Source organism: Notechis scutatus, chromosome 6 (genome assembly GCF_049901735.1).
Source record: "Notechis scutatus isolate UNSWTSFEM ecotype Mainland chromosome 6, rNotScu1.2, whole genome shotgun sequence".
NCBI classification, from domain to species: domain Eukaryota; kingdom Metazoa; phylum Chordata; class Lepidosauria; order Squamata; family Elapidae; genus Notechis; species Notechis scutatus.
Window position 1 is genome coordinate 65,926,901 of NC_142014.1, and position 22,043 is coordinate 65,948,943.

Below are 22,043 nucleotides of genomic sequence, written 5' to 3' on the forward strand. Positions count from 1 at the left end.
ATTATTTTGTCAATACTTTCCTGAAATATACCATCATTTTTTAAAGTGAGCCAGGGTAGCACAGTGATTAGAACGCAGTATTGCAGGCTGACTCCGCTCACTGCAAGGAGCTTGAAGAAGGTTGACTTAGCCTTCCATCCTTTTAAAGTCGGTAAAATGAAGACCCAGATTGTTTGGGGCAATATGCTGACTTTGTAAACTGCTTAGAGAATGTTGTAAAGCACTATGTAGCAGTATACAAGTCTAAGTGCTATTGCTAAAAAAAAAATGTAGTATACTATGTTAATTTACTACCATCAGATTTCTAGAATTAACTGATAGCATCTGGAATTAATGTCATTAAGTTTAATAGATTTGAAGTTAGCCATCACTTATTCTAATTGTACTGCTCATGAGTCACTTAACCTGAATGTTTCTGTAACATAATAATATTAAAGTACAACATTAAAATCAGGGATGTCCACAAATGTGGTCAAAGCATCCAGATGATGGTCACAATCAAACAATCAAAGGCCTACTAGTTTTTATGCATACTGTGGCAAGTTTCAATCACACTGTTGAGGCTCTCACACTCTGCAGCCCTTTCCCCAATTAAAATAATATTAAAATAAATTGATTAGAATAAACTACTAAAGCTGGATAGTAATAAATTATCTGACAATTCTAAAAGCTCAAATGCAAGTTTGCATATCCATCAAAAGAACAACGAAATTCTTTATTAACTTTTTAAAAAATGAACACTATCCCTTTTATCCTAATTAAGAAACTATTCCTTGGAAACAAATTGGCAGCCAGCCTAATCTGCATCAACTATAATGGGAAGGGAGGGGATCTTATTCATTTCTCATTGAAAAACCCCTCCAAATCTGTGTTTTGCTCCAAAGCTGCTAATACTTAAGGTGGCGGGGGGCGGGGGGGGGCAAGCAGTCATAAATTCCCAGCAGGAAAAAATGGTATTGTATATTAAAACTCCTGTGAAACATTGCCAGGTTGTTCATGTGAGATTGGATAAAATGACTATTTTTGATATAATAGTCTGCAGGCAGTTTTAGGAATAGGTATAAAAACACATGCTTGTATTCAGAAGGGAGCTTGGAGGAACACCAAGTGTCAGAATACATGTTAGAATGTATTTTGTATTCCAGTAACTACAGAATCATTCAGCCAGTAGATGGCAGTGTTTAGTTTGCATCTATGGCTATAATCTATGGTTCTGTTTGTTCTGAGGAGATTTCCTGTTACAGTTACATAGTTGAGCAGTAAAGTACATGGTGACTGTATTCTTTGTTTGCTCTGTGGTGCTTTATATAAACAGCAAGAACAAGATATGTGCATAAATACATGACCAATTTAGACAGGAAATGCCTTCCTAAATTGAAGAGCCCCTGCATGTTAAGCCCTGCTAACAGGCCTTACAAAATAGAAAACCACCAAGTTCTGAGAGCACCAAAGACCCACCCTGCAATTCAACCCTGAGCTACAAATATTCTCTTTTATCAGTAGCACAAGCTGCATTGTTAGATTTCCTGCAATGCCCAACATAACATCTCTGTGGGCATTATGGGAAATTTGAATGATGTCTTAGTGCTGTCCACCCTCTGTGGATGTGTCTCTATGCCATTGGGTGTTGTTGGAGCTCTATAACTATACAACTCTAATTTGTGGTAAGTAAATCAAGAAATAAAAATGAAATAAATGTACAGGAGTGGCTGAAGGATAATTCCAGTTATAGTACCCATGGAGGACGTTAAGTTTTTTATCGCAATATGATTATCTTAATCTGAAAGAAAGAATTTTCTTCCCATATTCTGGGGTTGAAGCAGAGGTCTTTATAGTTGTGTTAAGTATCTATGGAGACCCTCAATTATCCAGGTCATGGCTGTCCCAAAGGTGGTTTTTCCAAAAGGCAACTGGATTTTCTTGTCTTTTTTTTTCTCTTTAAAAATGTTTCACTTCTCACCTAAACAGCTTCTTTAATTCTGAAGAAGCTTCTTGGATGAGAAGCTAAACATTTTCAAAGGAAAAAAACAAAACAAATAAGTCCAGTTGCCTTTTGCAAAAGCACCTTTGGGATAGTTGTGTAAAGATTTTTTGTTTTATGTGTATGAAGTTGGAAGACTTCCCAAGTTATGTGTGCCCCTGTGGAGTCAGTGTTGTCAGTGGGAAGATCCTGATTCAACTCACTAGTCAACATGGATGAATTTGTCTCAGTTACTGTTACTGTTACTGTTACTTAACCCAAACTACCTTATAGAGATTAGGTTATGAGGATAAACGAAAGAAGACACCAGAAAGGTGGTGTGTTTAACCTATGCTGATGGATGATACTTAGACGGAATGATTGCAGTTATGGCTTTATGACTATGTAATTGTTTTTATAGTATTGTTTACTATGAATATTATATTTTCCTATGTCTTTTAGTACTGTAAACTGCTGATTGTTTTGGGATTCTCAATAGAATTGCAATCAATCCATGAAGAAGGTACAATTTGGTCATATTTTTCATTATCAAATTAATTTTGGGGATTAATTTTGAAGGGACAGAGAGCCTTTCCCAACTTTGGTATCTGCAAACATGTGGATTTTAACTCCCAAACTTTTCAGCAAGCATTGCCATAGAACTGCACAGGTAGAGCGGCCCTAGATTTGAAAAGGAGAAGTAAATTGTGGTGGTTAAGACACCAAGTGGTACCAGAGGTGAGGTTTTACTCCATGGAAGCTCTCAGGGTAAATGTTGACTAGTTACAGTGTACTTCAGCTTTTGTTCCGGGAATTAAAGAAAGGAATCTTATGTGTAACAGAAAAATGAATAATAAATAGGGCACTGAATTTGAGTAGGAAACTATGAGTAGGTTTATATAAGTTCCTCTTTTCATCCCAAATTACTTTATGAGCAGAAAGGGTTTTAACATTAATTGTTGGCATGTTTGATATTGCTAGCATTTATCATTTCTCTGCCTTTAGATGAGACTGCAGAGTATAAATCAGAATGTAAGAGCTGAAGACTTCAGTTTCAGGCAGACATCATGGCTATAATGTCTCACCTAATGTTGGGATTTGCTTCCTTCTTGCCCATTCCCTACTTTTTGTAAGTATTTGCTCAGTGAAGCGTTCAATTCAAAATCCTTCATACTCTTATGCATCGTTTTGATTGGTCCTAATAAAAGTTTTGCTGAACTGTGTCTTCTATGTTTGAGTCACTAAGAGGCATATAGTCAAGAAAGGTAGCACACACCAATGTAAATAGAACAAAAGATGAACTTACCACCACCATTTTTGTAACAGAGGTAAGGGAACCTCCAAACATTTCCCAAGCCAATGATTTCTCCTGCCACAGACAGCACATATTCCAGCTTGTTGTTCCAGTGATCTCGATCTAGTGTCTGATTCCCTGCTTTTTTCTTTGTTTCTCCAGTGAGTTGTGCATGTATTTCTCCATTGATCACTGCCCCAGGAACTCTGTAATCCATTCCACCTTCAAAAGACCAGTGCTGTTTTTTGCCCTCCCGCTGTTATGCTTACAACAATTAAATTCAAGCTGGAAGAAAAGTGAGAAACAACCTCAGGGATCTGCTCAAGAGTTCACAGCCCAGTTGACTTGCTGACAACAGCTGGAAATGTTGATGTTCCTTGTGCACAAGATGTACCCACAGATTTCACCGAGGTAGGGGGTGTTTACTTTGGATTCAAAGAACACTGACAGCTTAATTTTTAAGAGACTTCTTTCAAAATGTTCTGGTTCCTCACAGCGCATCTTTTCAGTCAACGTGCCTTGATACACCACTGGTATTTTATTTACTCTCTTAATTTATTTCTCTTGAACCAACAATCCAGTGACAACACTGCAAACTCTGTTTACTTTAGTATAGTCATCCCAAAATTGATAAGTTCAAAATGCATTTTTGGACCATAATATGTCGCTATCTTTACTTTCTCAGATCCATTTTGCAGCCCTCAAATGCCCTCGCTTGGGGTTACCCTAATGTTTGTTATGATTATAACATATTATAATCATATATAGATCAGAACATCACATCAGAACAACTAGACACAAGAGCAGTTTTTTCTCGAGCGCCATCACTCTGCTAAACAAATAATTCCCTCAAAACTGTCAAACTATTTACTAAGTCTGCATTACTATTACTATTAATCCTCCCATCCTTCCTTTCACCCATCTTTTCTCACTTATGACTGTAACTGTAACCTTGTTGCTTGTATCCTAATGATTTTTACTGACTGTTTCCTAGTGTGATGTGATTGCTTATTGTACCCTATGACTATCATTAAGTGTTGTACCTTATGATTCTTGACTCTTGATGAATGTATCTTTTCTTTTATGTACACTAAGAGCATATGCACTAAGACAAATTCCTTGTGTCCAATCACACTTGGCCAATAAAGAATTCTATTCTATTCTATTCTATTCTATTCTATTCTATTCTATTCCTATTCTATTCTATTCTATTCTATTCTATTCTATTCTATTCTATTCTATTCTATTCTTATTCTCATTCTCATTCTCATTCTCATTCTCATTCTATTCTAAAGATTAAACCTTTTAGCCTGATTATCCATATTAGCCTTTATTTATATTAAGAACCTCTCTGGAAGCCCAGTTGCTTTAAAAGGAGTTAAATAAGGAGATGTCTTTTCAGTGGTGGCACCCTATCCAAGATTCAAATGCCTTCTTCAATGGTTTCTGTGCACTCATTTTTGTTTTTTTCAACACTAGGCAATGCCTACATTTCCTGATCTTAGCAGGAAACCCTTCCAGTTTTGGTTTTCAAATGCTTTTCAGTGATGTTTTAATGGCATTTTTGATAGTTTTTGCTTTTTATACAGCAGTAGTATTTTTGTTTGTTTGTTTCAGTATGTTGGAAAGTATCATGGGGAAAAGACTTAACGTTATTTTTTCAACATGTATAAGCCTGTGAAATAAATTGACCATCACGGGAACTACCTAGGAGTTCTTATGTGTTCATTCACAAAGCAGAGTCCATTTTATTCTGTTTAAGATGTTTTATTTTTAAGTTAAAATAACCCCTATATCTATAGACAATATGCCATCCCAATCCTCCATCCAATTAAAATGAGACAATGCCAATTTGCTTTCTTTAGAGTATAGATATCTGAGAAGACAAATATATTTACCTATTTTTTCTGGAAAGCTGAATCCCTGATTATACAAAAAGCAATCGGTGGAAACTAATCAAGGAGAGAAGCAACCTAGAACTAACTAAGGAGAAATTTCCTGACAGTTAGAACAATTAATCAGTGGAACAACTCGCCTCCAGAAGTTGTAAATTCTCCAAAACTGGAAGTTTTTAAGAGGAGATTGGACAACCATTTGTCTGAAATGGTATAGGGTTTCCTACCTAAGCAGGGGGTTGGACTAGAAGACCTCCAAGGTCCCTTCCAACTCTGTCATTCTATTCTATTTATAGAAGAGTGTATCATTTTCATTTCATTTATGGTCCCAGACCAATAAAGACCCTATCTCCAATGCATGATGTTTCTTTGACATTCAGCATATGGATTTTATGGCCAGAATACTGCATTTCCCAATAGCACTTTTAATATTTTTTCTTAACTGTAGAGATTAGGGACAGCTTGATTAGAATCAGTTTATCAAAAAGATTTTGGTGACAGCCCATTGTTTACATAGCATTTTGCATCATCACCTTATTTTTAAAAAGGCCATTTATAATAGTCCTAAACCATGGCCAAGATTTTTATTTTACAGTACTATTATTTATGGTTGAATATTCAATTGGCACATATATTAAAAGCTATTATATGTTAGTTGCAAAACTCCAGATGACCACTGCCTGGCACCAAAGTGTTAGTTTTCTACAAATCTTTGCTAGAGGTTTGTGTTGGGGTGTATGTGTTTTGGTTTTAGAGGCTAGTGGGGAAAGAAGTGGGAATGGGATTGTTCAAAATCCTCAAAGGAGAGTTTTGAAATCATATGTCAGGTCAGTTAGTATCTATATTGCATCTAGCGAATATGCTTGTTTTATATATTGATGCACTAATATTGTCTCCTCTTTCAGGCAGTGAGAGAAATTGTGCATTTTTGTAGAAGCCAGAAAGGCAGTGATGTGTGAATGTTATAGGTCCTGAAGGTCCAATGAAAACCACCAAGTACCTAATCAGATCTGGGGGTTTCAGACTGATTGGTTTTAAGCAGTATAACTAATAAGTGATGAGAGCTGCAGATTAGTCCAAAGTACTGGGACTGTGTACCTGGTTTTATAAACTATACAAATCAGGCAGAAGTCCATTGTAGGTGCTACTCAGCTACTCAGACTGATGTACGCAAATACAGTTTATATTCATTTTGCACAGCATTCTTGTGCTGTCAAAAGCTGAAGACCCAGGTGGGATAGGATTAGATATATACTGTCAAACAGGATTGAGCCTGCATGTACATACTTTTTCCTATACATGCATGCCAAAATTGATATATATCCATTTGCTGCCTTTTCACTGGTGGCTTCAGAAGTTTTATGTGGTTCATTAAGGCTAAGTAGAAACTTCCAATATGGTTATGTGCCATGTTTAGAGGAAGAGGGTTATAGTAAAAAATCAGCAAGTCGACCAATGGCTGATTCGCCTTTTTCACAAAGACAATGTGATTTCTTGATTTTGATACAGCATGATACATGGACCTAGAAATTCAAATTCACTAGAAACTCAGTGTCAAGTTTCCATTCAGGCTCCTATTTCTAAAATGTAACACTAAGGTATTTAATTATTTTTTTAAATCTCTTTTGAAATGTTCTCATCAATTTCTCTTTCATCCAAACATATTAGTTCTGAGGTTCTCAGAAGCTGTTTTCGCTGATAAATGGATTGATCTTTTATGAAAAACAGCATCTTATAAACTCAACAAGTGAGAGGAAGGTAGAAGTGACGGGAATCTGTTCTACAATGTTCTCAACTTGGTGACTTTCTATAGTAGATCACAATTTCTATTTTCCCATTCTGGCATTGCTGATTTATAAGGTTTCATAGGGATATATTAGAAATTGTATTTCAGCAACAGTATTGTTTTAGCCCAGTATAGCTTGGTGGTTGTATCAGATTGGGGGACATCATTTAAACATTACATGGAATCTTTTCAGAAATTTTTAGAGGATGATCTCCACTTTGGAACCATATTCCAAGGTTTAAGTATAAATATTTTGAAAATGTTAATTAAGCTCTCCCCAAATCTTAAGTTTTCCTACATCATATTGTCTGTCTTTCTCTCTATGAGCAGGTAACTTTAGAAGCACATCAAAGTCTGGTTTGCATCCATGCCTTGACAAATTCATCAGATGCCAAGCAATAAATCATGGGTAAGGAGATCCATGAATCTATCCCTTCTGGAAATCTGGTTAAGAATAAAGATATCCATCTAAAACATAAATTAAACAGCATGCCATTGGCTGAGACCCCTGCACCCCTCCATCAGGACCAAAAACCCTTTTGATTAATTTATTCTGTCAGACCAACAATCTCCTTTGTGAAGAAAATCAAGATTCCGATATCCACTTCTTAAACAAATACTACAGTTCAAACAGCTGCAAAAGTTGAGAAATACTTAGCCAAAGGAAGCACATAGAAATACACTTATTTTACCATAGTTCGGCAACACACACAAACACACCTGTCACTTCATGATTACATACATGTATGCCGCAAAAGGAAAAAAGTATGGAATTCTTTTGTTACCTTAAAAATGAGCTGTCAGGGATCTATCTGGCTGACTGGGGAAATGCGAAAGCAATCATTAAAAAAAAGGTGCTGGCTATTTAAAGGATTGAAGGGTGGGAGACCAATTCTGCAATGGTGTAATTCTAGACTCTGCCCAACCCACATTCCTTCCTCCAGACACCACCCCCACCCCCCACAAAAGGGCTGTTCACTAAACTACACAGGATTTCGGATGCTCCTTAATAGAAAAGTTGCTCACATCTTCCTGGCTGCAATGTTGTTGTTTTGAAAACCCTATGCAGGAGTGCAGAAATGTACATCCTAATTTCTCTTCTCCTCTTCAGCCCTGGAAGTAAGATTCTTATGTCCCTGATTTCTAATCACCCCAATTATGTATTAAGTATCGATCATAACATATTTAATGGGGAATTATATTGAGAAAGCAAATATTGAAAGCTCAGGGTCACCTAAGAGAAAGCAAAAGGTGTCCATGTGGCAATAGAGATTCAAAAGGGGACAAGCCATTTGTTACTAGTATTCTAAGAAAGCCTATAATAGTTTTAACCTCCCTTCTCAAGGTCGACATGTACAGGTAGTCCTCGATTTATGACAATTGAGCCCAACATTTCTGTTATAAGCGAAACATGTGTTAAGTGAGTTTTGCCCCATTTGATGACCTTTCTGTTCTGATCAAGGCTTCCTGAGACATTAACAAACACATGTTAGTCCCAAAAACCTTTTATTTTATTTCAATGGCTGTGAATTTTAGTCATTCACAGCCCGTAATGAGTCTCAAACAGTTTGTAAATAGTCCCACAGAAGTCTGCCAAAGTCCTTTGGGATAAGTCTGATAAGCATGCACCTTTATCTTTCTTGAAATGCTGCCAATGACTAAATTGCCAATTAGTTGTACAAGGCCAAACGGAGCACAAATTCAACACGTAGCTTCAGGTTTTGAACCTACTAGTACGAACAAAGTTGCTTCCTGCAAAGGCTTGTATCTCTGTATTGGATGCAGAAACTTCGTCTGAGTCCTCCCCAGACTCCCGGACTGGCCCATATTCTTCCCCACTGTCCAACTCTGCTGCCAGTTCTGCAGGCTGCAGGCGGACCACAACACTTTCTTGCCACAATTGTTAAGTGAATCACTGCAGTTGTTAAAGTTACTAACATGATTGTTAAGTGAATCTGGCTTCCCCATTGACTTTGCTTGTCAGAAGGTTGCAAAAGGTGATCATATGTCCCTGGAACTTTGCAACTGTCATAAATATGAGTCAGTTGTCAGGGTTCAAAATAACATACCCATAGCAAACAAAACTCTGAGGCAAGCAATTTCCTCAAAGAATAGATTTATTGGATATGTCATATTGGCACAGGCTGGTGAAAAACCGACTCTGAATATTCCCATGGTTTTCCACCTAATTAAAAGTGAACGTTTGTCATTTTCTCAAAACAATCAGTCACATGGTCCAATCAGGAAACTGTCCAGTTGCTAGATGACTCCAGTCTCCTCCTTCCGAGTACCTGCAAGAATGTCCTTGGTTCCCACGAGAAAGTATTTTGTTTTGGCTACAACCCCTCAACTATCTCTATCCTCCCCTCCCTATCCCTCTTCTCTGGAGTGTCAGCACTGAAGTCTCAAAATGGTCTCAGTCAGGTCAGCTTCAGGGTTGACATCAGTTGCCAAGAGTCTGAATTTTGATCATGTGATCATGGGGATAGTACAAAGGTTGTAATTGTGAAAAATGGTTATGAGTCATTTTTTTCAGTACCTTTGCAACTTTGAAAGTCACTAAATGAACTGTTGTAAATCAAGGACTACCTGTAGCTCGATCTTTAAACAGTCTTTAGTATTTACACACAGGAAGAGGGAGTATAAGTTGACAAATATTTGTATGTAAAGACTGTCTTTCTTTTTATGTATTTATGACTATCTTTGGGATATGGAGCCACATGATGGTGGTCTTAAAATAAACCAAAATTTTCCAAAATTACATAGGTGTTTTATTTTCAGTCAATGCTGTCAGGCATAAGGGATGGGCCCTTAGAATATCATGATCATATTTTATGTTAAATCTTCTTTCTTCATCACAAATTAAAATGGCTTCACATATTCAGACCTTAACCATGTGTTTCCAGAATACCCTACTGTTTGAAAAATGAATGTAAGATGCATATAATTGGAAATAGATTGTGTCTGAAGATTTTCTTAAAACCCGTATCTTTTATAGAATTAATATCTTAGTTAAGGTTTTCTAAATAATTAATCTAAATGACTGAGAATTGGTTACATATATTTTCATCTCTTAAAAAATACCTAGTGGTATCCAGAACCTTCAGAAAATCTGTTTTAGCAAATGTTACTGAACTACCTGTGTTTTTCCGAAAATAAGACCGAGTCTTATATTCATTTTTGCTCCAAGACGCATTAGAGGCTTATTTTCCAGTTAGGTCTTATTTTGGGGGAAATATAGTACTAAATATGTCTGATGATCTTAACTGAGGCTTATTTTTGGGGAAGGGCTTATATTATGAGCATCTTGAAAAATCAAAAAGACCTATTTTCTGGTTGGGTCTTATTTTCGGGAAAACATGGTATTACTGAATGCTCGCTTAACGAGCAGTTATAAGTTGAGGATTTATTTCATTGTCTTGAAGTAATGTTGACTTTAACAAAAAAAATTAGAGGAAAATCAGTCTAACAATAAAAAGCATGTTAAAGTTGTATAAGTGAAATCAATGAAAGTTGGATGGAATTCAGAAAGTGTGAAGGAAACATTCTTAGCTGTTTGTAAATTATTTCATTTACCCTGCCCTCTGGTTACAGGTGGATCTGGACTGTTGAAAAATTGCAGCTAGCAGCAGTTCTGCCAGAAAGTGAGATGTGAAACTGAATGAGAATGTTAAATATATAAGCAGTGCCCACTAGTTTGAATCCCTGGTGGAATCTCATCTACCATCTGTTCTCAGCGATTAACCAACTGCACAAGGAAGCCCACCAGTATCTTCATGGTCTTAGAGCCAGTCCCACTGCCATCAAACATAATAGCCCTTGATCTCCATGATTTCCATGAATTGGTCCAACTTTTTAAAAAAGAAAAAAAAAAAGTCAGCCAGGCCGATATCCAGCACATTTCATCGATGAGGTTCTACAAGAAACTACAGTCTGTTTGAACAATAAGGGTATTACACTAGCCCTTCTAATTTCGCAAAATTGCTAACTAACCCACCAGAATTAAAAGATCCAGAACTAAAATTCCTGAGCTGTATGAAAACATTGCATGCTGTATTGCTGTTACGGGGATGTCAGGAACCTGCTAGAGGCCAACTCTACATAACATTTTTATGCTCTTCTAGATGTTTCTTATCCCTATTGCTTAAGACAGTGGAACAATTACTCTATTAGGCACAATACAATAATTAATCTATGATCTATACAGTTTACCTTCCACATCTCAGAGATTCCAAATTCTGAACTAAGAAGAAGTTGAATAAATGTTGTTTCATTTGGGTGGATATCAGGTGGTGCACCACATAAACCATAAGCTTACAATAATTTCACTCCCTAAATTCAACTACACCAATAACCCTTCTGATTTCAGTAAGCAAGGATGCCTTAGAATAGATAATACAACGTCCAAGTATTAACATTGCTAAGATGCTTCTAAATATTTCATTTTTTCCCTCTTCTGTTCAATAATGTTCAATTCTTGGAGTCTGCCTAAACAACTTTGCTGTTTTCTTGGCAAAGTTTTTTCAGAAGTGGTTTGCCATTGCCTCCTTCCTAGGGCTGAGAGAAGCTGACTGGCCCAAAGTTACCCAGCTGGCTTTGTGTTTGAGAGACCTCATGCTCTCCCAGTTTCTAGCCTGATGCCTTAAGCATTTCACTAAACTGGCTCTCATATTTAAAAAAAAAAAACATGAATTATTTCCTTTCCAACGTGAATTCTGTACAACTTATAAAAATCATAGCATGCTATGCCCAAAGCAGGCAAGAAATGGGGAGTAATATTTGTGTTTTCAGACTTCTATTGTGGACCTTTATTCTGCCTGCATGTTGAGCATAATTATTACCTCCTAGCTGCTAGTATGGGAAGTGACAAGGGAAGGAGACTGGTATATTAGCCGCTTGTGCTAGGACCTAGCACAACCAGTTAATATACCACTCTATCATCTCAACCTTCTGACTTTAGCTCTACAGAGAAGACTGAAACATTTGAATTTCTCTTATTTTCCAAATGTTATTTCTGTACCTTTTTTTTCCTGATGAAGGTTAGAGAGAATTCATTATCTTACTACTGTAAGAATTGTAAGGATTATTTGTGCATAGGTCAGTGATGGGATTCAATTTTTTTTACTACCAGTTCTGTGGGCGTACCTTGGTGGGCGTGGCAGGGGAAGGATATGTAAAATCTCCAGTCAGAGGTGGGATTTGCCAGTTCTCCAAACTACTCAAAATTTCCCCTACCGGTTCTCCAGAATTGGTCAGAACCTGCTGAATACCACCTCTGGCATAGGTGTAATTATGGATGTAAAACCTGCAATGGGAACAACCTCCTAGTTGTTGATAAATTAGAAATGTGTACCTTTAACATGTAAAACAAAAAATAACTCTTGTTTATGTGGTATAGAGGTTTGGTATGTGCTGGTTTATAAGAACAAAATAAGATGTATTATTGTAATTAAAAGATATGTGCAAAATATGCAAATTAATTGCATTTTAAATTCTTGGCTACTACCTCATCCAGTGTTTACAATATCTAGCAATACGAAAATCAAATATAAAAAATATAGTTACAAAAGACTGAACTCTTTGCTGCATAGATTAGTCTGTCAGTGAGAGAGAACAAGACAATGGATTCTTACATCCATTTCCACTGACCTGGTTGGAGACCAACTATAATTGGCACACTAAAGCAACAGGAAACAACAGCATTGGAATTTGTTGCCTTGCCTTTCTCCCCCATCATCTTTCATCTATTCCTTAATCACTATAATGTTCCTGTAGACACTTAGATGTAAAGGGTGCATTTTGCACAACTTTCCATTTCTTTACTCCACCAGTTCTTTAAGCTGCACAATCATTGCTTCCTCTTCCACACCTGAGCACTAGGACCAAAAATGCCAGATGCAAATTCCCAAATTCTATTGTTCCTTATTTTTAAAATGTAAGCTCTGTGAAATGACTATCAGTATATGCTTGGTCATTATAGAATATCATGTAACAACCCCCCCACCTTTGCTTTCCTGGATCCATCTGTCATTTTACTATATAAAATGACTAGTTTTGTCATCACAACTTAAGCTGTTTTTAGGGTGTTCTTTATTCAACAGCAAGCAGGAAGCTCCATGTTTTAGAGCAAGGCGGCAGCGGCTAAAACTCCATTGCTACTGCCAACGTATGCACCCATCTAGCTTAGCTAAATTGCTCTTTCCAAATCCTTTTAAAAGCAACCACTTCTTGAATATATCTAGTCAAAGAGAGCCCTCGGGATCTGTTCTGCTGGAAGGCCTTTTCCAATACTGAAACAGAAACTGCCTTTTTGTCATTTAATTTCATGTCCTACACTTTGCAATGAGAGCAAATAGATTGCAAGGTTTTTTTCCTGCATAACAATGCATAAAGTTCAATAGTAACATCATATCCTTTTATCAAGACTAATATACCAAGTTTATATCATCTGCCTTTGGAGGACTCTTCAATTTGTTATTCTTATTGCTTTCTTGAATCTCTTCCAAATGATGACGTTTTTCCCACTCTTTTGATGTAGCCATAGGAAAGAATTCTCTCACCCTAGAATCAATTTTAACGTGACGTATAGATTATGCAACAATCCTAAAAGCATTCCTGTGTGATATACATTCAGAGTTGCTTGTACAGCTTTACAACCAATTCTAGAAAGCAGACTGCTATAGAGAAAGGAAAGGAGTACAGGCAACATAAATGACCACCTAAGGCCAAGCCAGTAAATCCACGGTCCATGGGAATCACAGAGCTGGAGAGCAATTCCCTAGTGCTGATTTCAGAAAAGGGGGAAAAGGACAGGCAGGCTAGGGCAGAAAGAATAGTTGGGTGGTTGTGGAGGAGGGAGTAGCAGATAGACGAGAACTTAAGATTCCGTATTCACATTTCACAGAATTTTTTTCCTTCCTGTCTCATAGACACCGTAAGTGGTCTGCAAGATGTGAACACAGTACATTTCTCCAGTTCTCACAGTAGTAGTAGCAGTACGTATTCATTTAAATGTGGGGAACTGATAAGAGATGGGACTTCTTTGGTGGCTGAAAGTCATCAATGATTGGTGGGGCCAATAGTGGAAAAGGAACATCACTCACGAGCTTCCTAGGGCATCAGAATGGCCACTGCATGCCACAGGATCTTGTGAATAGAAAACCATTGCTGCTGCGGGACAGGGTGAGCTCCCATCACATGCTCCAGCTCCTGCAGACCCAGCAGTGTGAGAGCAGCTAACCAGTAGATTAATGGGTACCACTTTGGAGGGCAACTTCACAGGGACACAAGAGTCCCCCAACTGGGTGTCCCCCGGGGCAATGATGAGGTCATCAGCAAATCCTTTCATCATGAAAGTACTTCAGTGCTTCTGACATGGATATATTAGTACTCTTCTTAGTTATTATGTGCATAAATACATTAGACTTGACAAATCAAATGAGAACTTAAAGATGATTAGTACCTGAATGAGCCATGCTAATACATTCAGGCTAACTAAATTATCTAATAAGAAACCCAACTGATGACTGTCATTAAGCATTGTTGAAGAACAGTGCTAGTTACTGATTTCTTGCCCTACCTCGGTCACTGAAAGGAGGTCTGATAATAGTACTATTTTTAACAGAAACTTTTAAAAACAAATTACAAAGCTGAGGATGGGTCAGATGAATCAAACAATGTAAAAATGGTAAGAATCCAGCTCTGAAACAGACTGAGAAAGATTTTCAACGTCAAAAGGCTGTTAGACATGAAAAGTAAGGAAAAATAAAGGAAAATTGTAAATCTATATTCGTATTTGTTTTCTGGTGAGAGAAAAAGATAATACAATCTTGACTCAACTTAATTTCTATTGGCAAATGAAGACTAGTTAACAAAGGTTAGCCAAGTAAATACTCAACCTCTTTTACTCAAATCTTCTGAATACTTTTTTAAATGTCAAATCACCTATCTGGAATATACCCAGCATCAGGTCAAAATATGTTAGCTGGAGATCCCAATTATAAGTTGGTACTTTTAACGTGTTGTTAAAAGTTGTTGTGGTATTGAAAATTAATATTCTTTTGCTTTGTTCCTTCTAAACCATTGTTTTCTTACCTTACAAGCCACTGCCAGGAACACGTGAATTAAAACTCAATTTGCATAAAAAAAAGATTACCGACCTTGCAAATCTCTTTTCTTTTTTCAAAATGTCAGCTGTAACCATTGAGCTGCTGAACAGGCAAGCTACAGTATTTTTCAATTTAATTTTAGAACAGAAGCACAAGTAACTTGCCTCTTTAGTATGTAATCAAAATATATAAGAAACGTGTCAGCAATTTTCCTTTTTTCAGCGGTCTCAAGATCAAATGAAGGCACCCAGGAAAAAACATAAGTCTTGCAACCATTAGTGCAACTCCCAGCTTTGAAAATCTTCCTGATCCCAGATTTTGATTAGATTATCTGAATCATACAGGCTCTGAAATCTATGCAGAGCCTCGTAACAGTGATGTTTACCAATGAGCTCTGTAAATTCCAGGTATAACAGAAGGGACACAAAACAGGCAAAGCAGAACACTACCATTTTTATATTTTAGAAAATCCCAACCCTTGCAGCTAAGAAGACTGGACGCTATAGTTACAACACATCTAGAGCTGTAGAAGAATGGAAACACAACAGATAAATGGGGGTGGGGGAGACACCACTATGGCTATTTTCAGCCATTTACTTACAGAAAACCCAGCATAAACTGGAACACAGCAAGGACGAAGAGGCCTTGCTAAACCAAACATACCCCAATAGGAAAGTAGCACATGATTTCTTCTTCTTTTTTTTTTACCTATTTAAAACACAGGTAGCAGGGGGAACAAGGATGTGAGGAGTAACTGCTAAGTTCCTTGTACTACAAGGAAGGAATGAAGTAAAAAAACCCAAGCCTGCAGGCAGGTTTTTTGTTTAGTGAGCCTCTTTCTTTTTCTTTCTTTCTTTCTGTGCTGCTGGTAACCGTGGTAAGTATAAAAACAAAGAAAAATAATCTATTTATTTTGTAGAACAAGTCAGTAGTCCGAGACATAGAAAAAAGTAAAAACCAGTCCTTAAAAAAATGGGTTTACTAAAACAATTGTTATTTGGGAATACTCCCCCCCTGCCCATCCTCGGCCACCTATCTTCCAGAAAACAGAGGGGCAGGGAAGTTAAAGTGGGTTTGTGGCCAAGTGAAGGCCTTTAAATTCATCAACAACTAAAGGCAAGGAAGCAAACCGCATCTTATGGACAGCCTACTGGTACTGCAAGACTAACTTGATGCTGGGGATATTGTGACTTAGATTTTCACAGAAGACATTATCAGTGCAGAATCAAGAAAAAGCTGGGCTGCTTGCAACCCGTTAGGAAAATCTCATGCACTCATGATATCCATAACCAGCTGCACCTTGCTTTAAACAATTTAGTGACAGGGTGTTGGTAAAGGTTAAGACAAGAGAAAAATAGCTACCAAAGCAGGAAGGAGTGCTTTGCCAAGGTAACATGCCTTAGCTCTGAATTCATTAATATGTGAGCTTCCCCCCAAAAAGGACTATGATCCAAATTTCTTTGGGGTAAATACAAAGCCAATGTTTTCGAGATCTACAGTTCTTCTGCTTCTAAGAACAGAAGAGAAAGGAGTTTTCTATCCTCCCGGTGTGTTTAAAGCAGGTTCTGTAACATTGCCTCAATGACCTGAACAGGCTGAAGGAAAACCATCTCCTTTCAACCAACATGCCATTACAGGGCAACTCATAGGGCTCAAGATTCTCCAGAGTGCTCTCAATTTAAACTGTCGAGGCAAAATATATATATATACATATATATCCATGGGCCTCACATCTGCTTAGTCTGAAGGCAGCAGCTACACTCAGCCTTCCGCAGGAAACATGGGAGTAAAAATACTGACTGGGCCTTCGAACAAGACGATATCTGCATAGCTGGGCCAGTACCCCGTTGCCTGTGACATCCGCTTCATGTAATGGAAGCCAGCAACGTATGGCCAGCTCCACTATAGGGCTGTATGTCTGCCGTAAGTGCAGCTCTCCAAGCGGCCGTGTTAGCTTCACACCTTCTTAAGTGTTCCATTTCCCTCAAGTCCCATCAAGACCAAGTAGCTGCTAACTTGTCTTCTTGAGGTCTTCCATGGGTAGCTTGTAGCTCAGCAGGAAGTGAGGTGGTGTCGGACTACCTCCCCCTTGCTTCTGTTTCTTTGCACAGTTAATACAGATATAATCTTCACTTTCTGCCATTTCTGGTGAGACACCAACACAAACTTGATGAAACCATTCATCACAGCCACCATCGCACTGCACCCAGTCTACCTGTAAGACACAATGCATGCATGTTAGTTAAATTGAATGAGTTCATCATTTAGCAAATACCATGGTTAGAGGTTGAGTGTATATTGTCCAAGAATGAGCGTGTAACACCCCCCACCAAAAAACAACAACAACAACAACAACACAGTATTAGATAACTGTCTATAGAGATTCTCAGCATCCAGGTCTTGGTTGTCCCAAAGGTTTTTCAAGAGGCAACAGGACTTTCTCATCCAAGAAGGTTCTTCAGTTGCCTCTTGGAAAAGCACCTTTGGGACAGTATTAGAGAACCTAAATATACTTCCTTTTTAAGAAGAAAATATCATGTATGTATTTTATGTTACCAGCACAACAACTATATTCCAAGTCACTTGAAAAATCCAGAGAAATACAAGATCCATACAAATGTCAACTCTCTTATAGTATATATTACCTGTGTTTTTAAAAGACATTATGTGCAAAATATATGACCCATTTAATAAATAACATATGAATGAAAATTGTACCATTCTCAGCTAGATCTGACAAGTAATGCCAGAAATGGCTTGTGATATCCATTTAACAATGGGGGTAGCAGTACCTAGACAACCATGTGTAGGACTTGGAAGTTGTACAAGATTAATAGTTGGGTGGAAGATCAAGAAATCCCAGTTTGGAAGGGTAAAGTGGGAAGATGACAGAGGAAACAGCTGGAAGAATGAAGTGACATTCCATAGTTATACATATTTCAATATTTCCAGTCAGAAGAAGTTGAGAATGAGCCAAAGCTATTTTACTCAAACATGTTTTTTTTTTAATTACATTGTTCATTTCCCATTTATCCTTATAACCTCAGAAAGAATCTGGGAGATAAAATGATCAGCTTTCTCTGTTCAAAGTGTAATCTGTATTTTAACATAAACTGCAAAGAAACACCTGAGGGGAAAATCTAGAGTTCAGGAAAAATCTAGAGTTTGGGAATATATCAGAAAATTTGAGTTCGGTATCCAACAACTATAGGCCCTATCTAGGAATAAAGCTTAGCTGCTCCCAACCTAAGGAGACAATATTAGGCTACCTAGGCAAAAGACATGACTCATTATAAAATAGTTTCATATAATGCTGACATAACCATGAATCCCTGTCATCGTAAACTTTTAAGAGAAATTAGTTTCATCATTAACCCACAGTGGTTGTAGGCCTTCCGTAAAATTCTTATCCATGCTGAAAACAGTCTTCTTTTCTTTTGCTGCTCTAATCTTAAGGTTTTTTTTAAAATTTTATTTCCACAGGTGCTTATAAGTCACTACTCAAAGGATTCCTGGTTTGTTTTTCTGTTTTAGTTTTTGTTTGCAAAAAGCTAGTAGATGATTAATGGCCACTATACAAAGAAGGAAATTCAAGTAGGTGGAAGCGTTAAGATGATAGCAGTGAGGAAAATATTCCAACATGGACATCCAATCCCATTTTCTTTACTTCAGCTTGTCTCTAAGTAGTTCACTTGTAGCAGCAGCTTTAAAAAAAAAGATGCTGTCCTGTATTCACATCCTGGCAATGCAGAGCATTCTGAGGGGCAGGAATTTAAATCTGGATTTCATTCTGGTTAGCACAGTAGTCTTGCTTACATAATATAAACTTGGCTAGAAAAGGCTTTGATTTTTTTATTCAACTATCCAAACTGCAGCGAGAGAGAAAAATGGCAGTTATTTTTACAATGCTACATCTCTACAGTAAATAATCTGATGCTAAGTTCACCCAGTGCTTAATGCATTTCCCTGGTAATGGGTACCCCCACCAAACTAATGGATGGTTCCCATCATCCACATCCAGGCAAGATTTTCAGGGTTACCAACCAACTTCTGCGTCTCCATGATAATCCTAGGTCTGTCCCAATAATTAACTCCATTAACGTGTTCATCCATGTAATTCATCAAGACTAACTTGAAGGGAGGAGAAGAGAAGCTTTGAATATCATAATTTGGCCAAACTCATTTGAGCTGTGGTGCTGGAGAAGACTTCTGCATATTGGTTGGACAGCAAAGGTGACTAACAAGCAAGTACTGGAGCACATAATACCAGACGTGTCACTGGAAGGCAAAATCACAAAACTGTGTCCCACTTATTTTGGCCATATCATTCAGGAGAATTCACTGGAAAAAAAGCAATTATGCTGTAAAGTTAGCAGTAAAAGGAAACCATGCCACCAAAGAACATAGTGACTGAACACGATCAAAACTGACACTAGCCAGAGCAAGGCTGTCAAACTCTGGGCCCAGATGCTTCACGCACTGGCCACGGCCACAGCCAGTTTAGTGAAGGGGGGAAAAGTCCAGATACATCACGTGATGAGTGAGTTTGACACCCCTGAGACAGAGCATAGAGCAACTCAAAGAGGTAGTGCAAGGTTGGAAGACACGGAGAGACCTGGCCAGTAGAATTGCCAAGGGCTGGACACAACTGATTGGATAACATCATCATTTTATGCAAATCTGAAATCAAGATAATCTATTACAAAGACATTTATTACGGGCAGATATTACGTTCTTGAAAAGAGAACCATCTCTATATTTACTTAACTGGGTTAATGAGCTGCTACAGATCTGTCATAAAAGATTTTACATCTCTTGGAATATACCAACTTTTTTTTTAACTTGTCAACGGCCTGATTAGTGTGAAAAACAATAGGCTGCCTTCAGGCAGTTGCACCCAATTAACTTTTTTTTATCTTAAATATTGGCACGCATTCTGATCTGTGAATACCACAGGAGATAAAGAGACAAGTGTTTTCAAAACTAATTAACAGATACTACTATTTTTATATGTATTTTAATCTGTTGCCACTGTTATCTGAAAAAATAAAATCCAGTGAAATGTATTTTCAAGAAACACACTCTGGAAGCTACAGTATCTATTAACTTGTTTGTAACTAATGTAGCAAAGACCAAGACTGTGACTTTTGCTTGATGTCTTTGTATTGTTTATATCTCTGCAATCTTATTCTGCAGATTGGAACAATTAGCCAAGAAGTAAACAGACAGGAAGTTCTTGACTTACAATCATTCATTTAGCAACTGTTCAAAGTTACAATGGCCCTTTTTGGTTTAAGACCAGTTCTCACACTTATGACCGTTGTAGCATTCAGAGATCATGTAATCACTATTTGCGATCTTCCCAGCTGGCTTCTGATAAGCAGAGTCGATTTGGGGGTGGGGGGGTTAAACAGATTTGCATATGTGGCATGATTCACTTCACTGCAGTGATCTGCTTAACAACCATGACCAAAAAAAAGGTAATAAAATTGTGCAAAATTCACTTAGCCACCACCTTCCTTAAGAATGGAAATTCTGGTCCCAACTGAGATCATAAGTTGAGGATTGATTACCTGTAACATCTCTTCTGGATCAGATCAAAGGCCAATGTAGCCTAGCATCCTCTGTAGTGCAGTGGTTAGAGTGCAATACTGCAAGCTACTTCTGCAGCCAGCTGCCTACAATTTGGCAGTTCAAATCCCACCAGGCTCAAGGTTGACTCAGCCTTCCATCCTTCTGAGGTGGGGAAGATGAGGACCCAAATTATTGGGGGCAATATGCTTACTCTGTAAACTGCTTAGAGAGGGCTGTAAAGCACTATAAAGCAGTATATATGTATAAGTGCTATTGCTATTGCTATCCTGTTCCTACTTTAGCCCACAAGATTACAGATTTCAACTATAATGTGAATGTTTTCTTGCTCACTTTCCTTCTAATATTAGAGAAAACAGTCATCATAATTACTAATTACTAATTAATTTCTCTCGTCTTTTTCTGTACCTTTAAATGTAAAGATAATAGGTTTTTAACTCATTTGTAATATTGTACACCACCCAGAGTTGCTATGTTTTATAATCTTTAAAAATTTGATGGATGTGTGGATGTGTGTGCCTGCACATGTACACACAAGCTTTATAAGATGACTGCAGAGTTAGCATTCATAAAATTACTTTAGATATTTTGTTCATTATGACAGGTGAAAGCTCAAAGGCTTGCAAAATGAGGTCATTTGTGCCTTTCAATCAGATAATCTTTACAGGACAGACTGCACTCTCACTCCTAAAAGAAATTAGAACAAAACATGTCACTAAATATCAAATTGGTCCTTGATATTATGCATGTGCAGATGAGACAGCTGTGCCTTTTATTCAATACATATGATGTAGAGTTATGTTTCGAGACAAGGACTGAAGGAGAAAATTCAACTCAAAGTCAAGAATGGCCAAGGTGGTCATGATTAACAGATCCTTCAATGACTACCAAGCCAGATAAAACAACTCCTGCAGGAAAGAACTTTAGAGCAGGCAACTTTTCAAGCTCATTTCAGCTTAAATTTGGAGCATTGCTTTGTTGCGGCTATCAAGAGTTATTTTTTTAACATCATACTTTTTAAAGCACTTACAGCTTTTCTTTCTCATTAAAAAAAATAGGGTGTTATTTATATCTTCATAATATTGGTGAGAGCAACAGATTCAGACTCAACCCTGACAAGACTGAATTCCTATGGGTACGTATCCCCTCCTGGATCCAAGGATTCCATATCTTTAGCCCTGATCAGTAACACTTTAGCTCACTCAAAGCTGGCATGCAATTTAGGGGTCCTCCTGGACCCCATTTCCTGCTTCAAGCAGACCTATCTTCTGTAGCAAGTACACTAACTTTTGAATCAGAAGAGCCTTGGGACAGTGACTCATGGTCACTTTGGTCACTTTGTGTGTGAATTACCATAACACACTGTATATGAAGTCACCCTTGAAAACCACTTGGAAGCTACAGATAA

The 22,043-nt window shown here is 37.6% G+C and overlaps 2 protein-coding genes across 2 annotated transcripts in view; both read right to left on the reverse strand.

Annotated features, from left to right (window-relative positions):
- LOC113431176 (sodium- and chloride-dependent GABA transporter 2-like) overlaps positions 1 to 7,824 on the reverse strand; it is an 82,048-nt gene extending 74,224 nt beyond the window's left edge. The window contains exons 1-2 of the mRNA XM_026693528.2: positions 7,721 to 7,824; positions 3,267 to 3,539 (exon numbers count right to left, since the gene is read on the reverse strand). Coding sequence (XP_026549313.1) covers positions 3,267 to 3,471 — 205 coding nt within the window. The 5' untranslated portion in view covers positions 3,472 to 3,539; positions 7,721 to 7,824. The remainder of the gene's footprint in view (positions 1 to 3,266; positions 3,540 to 7,720) is intronic.
- Positions 7,825 to 15,481: 7,657 nt separating this feature from the next.
- Positions 15,482 to 22,043, reverse strand: part of KDM5A (lysine demethylase 5A) — a 48,900-nt gene continuing 42,338 nt past the window's right edge. The window contains exon 28 of the mRNA XM_026695107.2: positions 15,482 to 17,258. Coding sequence (XP_026550892.1) covers positions 17,055 to 17,258 — 204 coding nt within the window. The 3' untranslated portion in view covers positions 15,482 to 17,054. The remainder of the gene's footprint in view (positions 17,259 to 22,043) is intronic.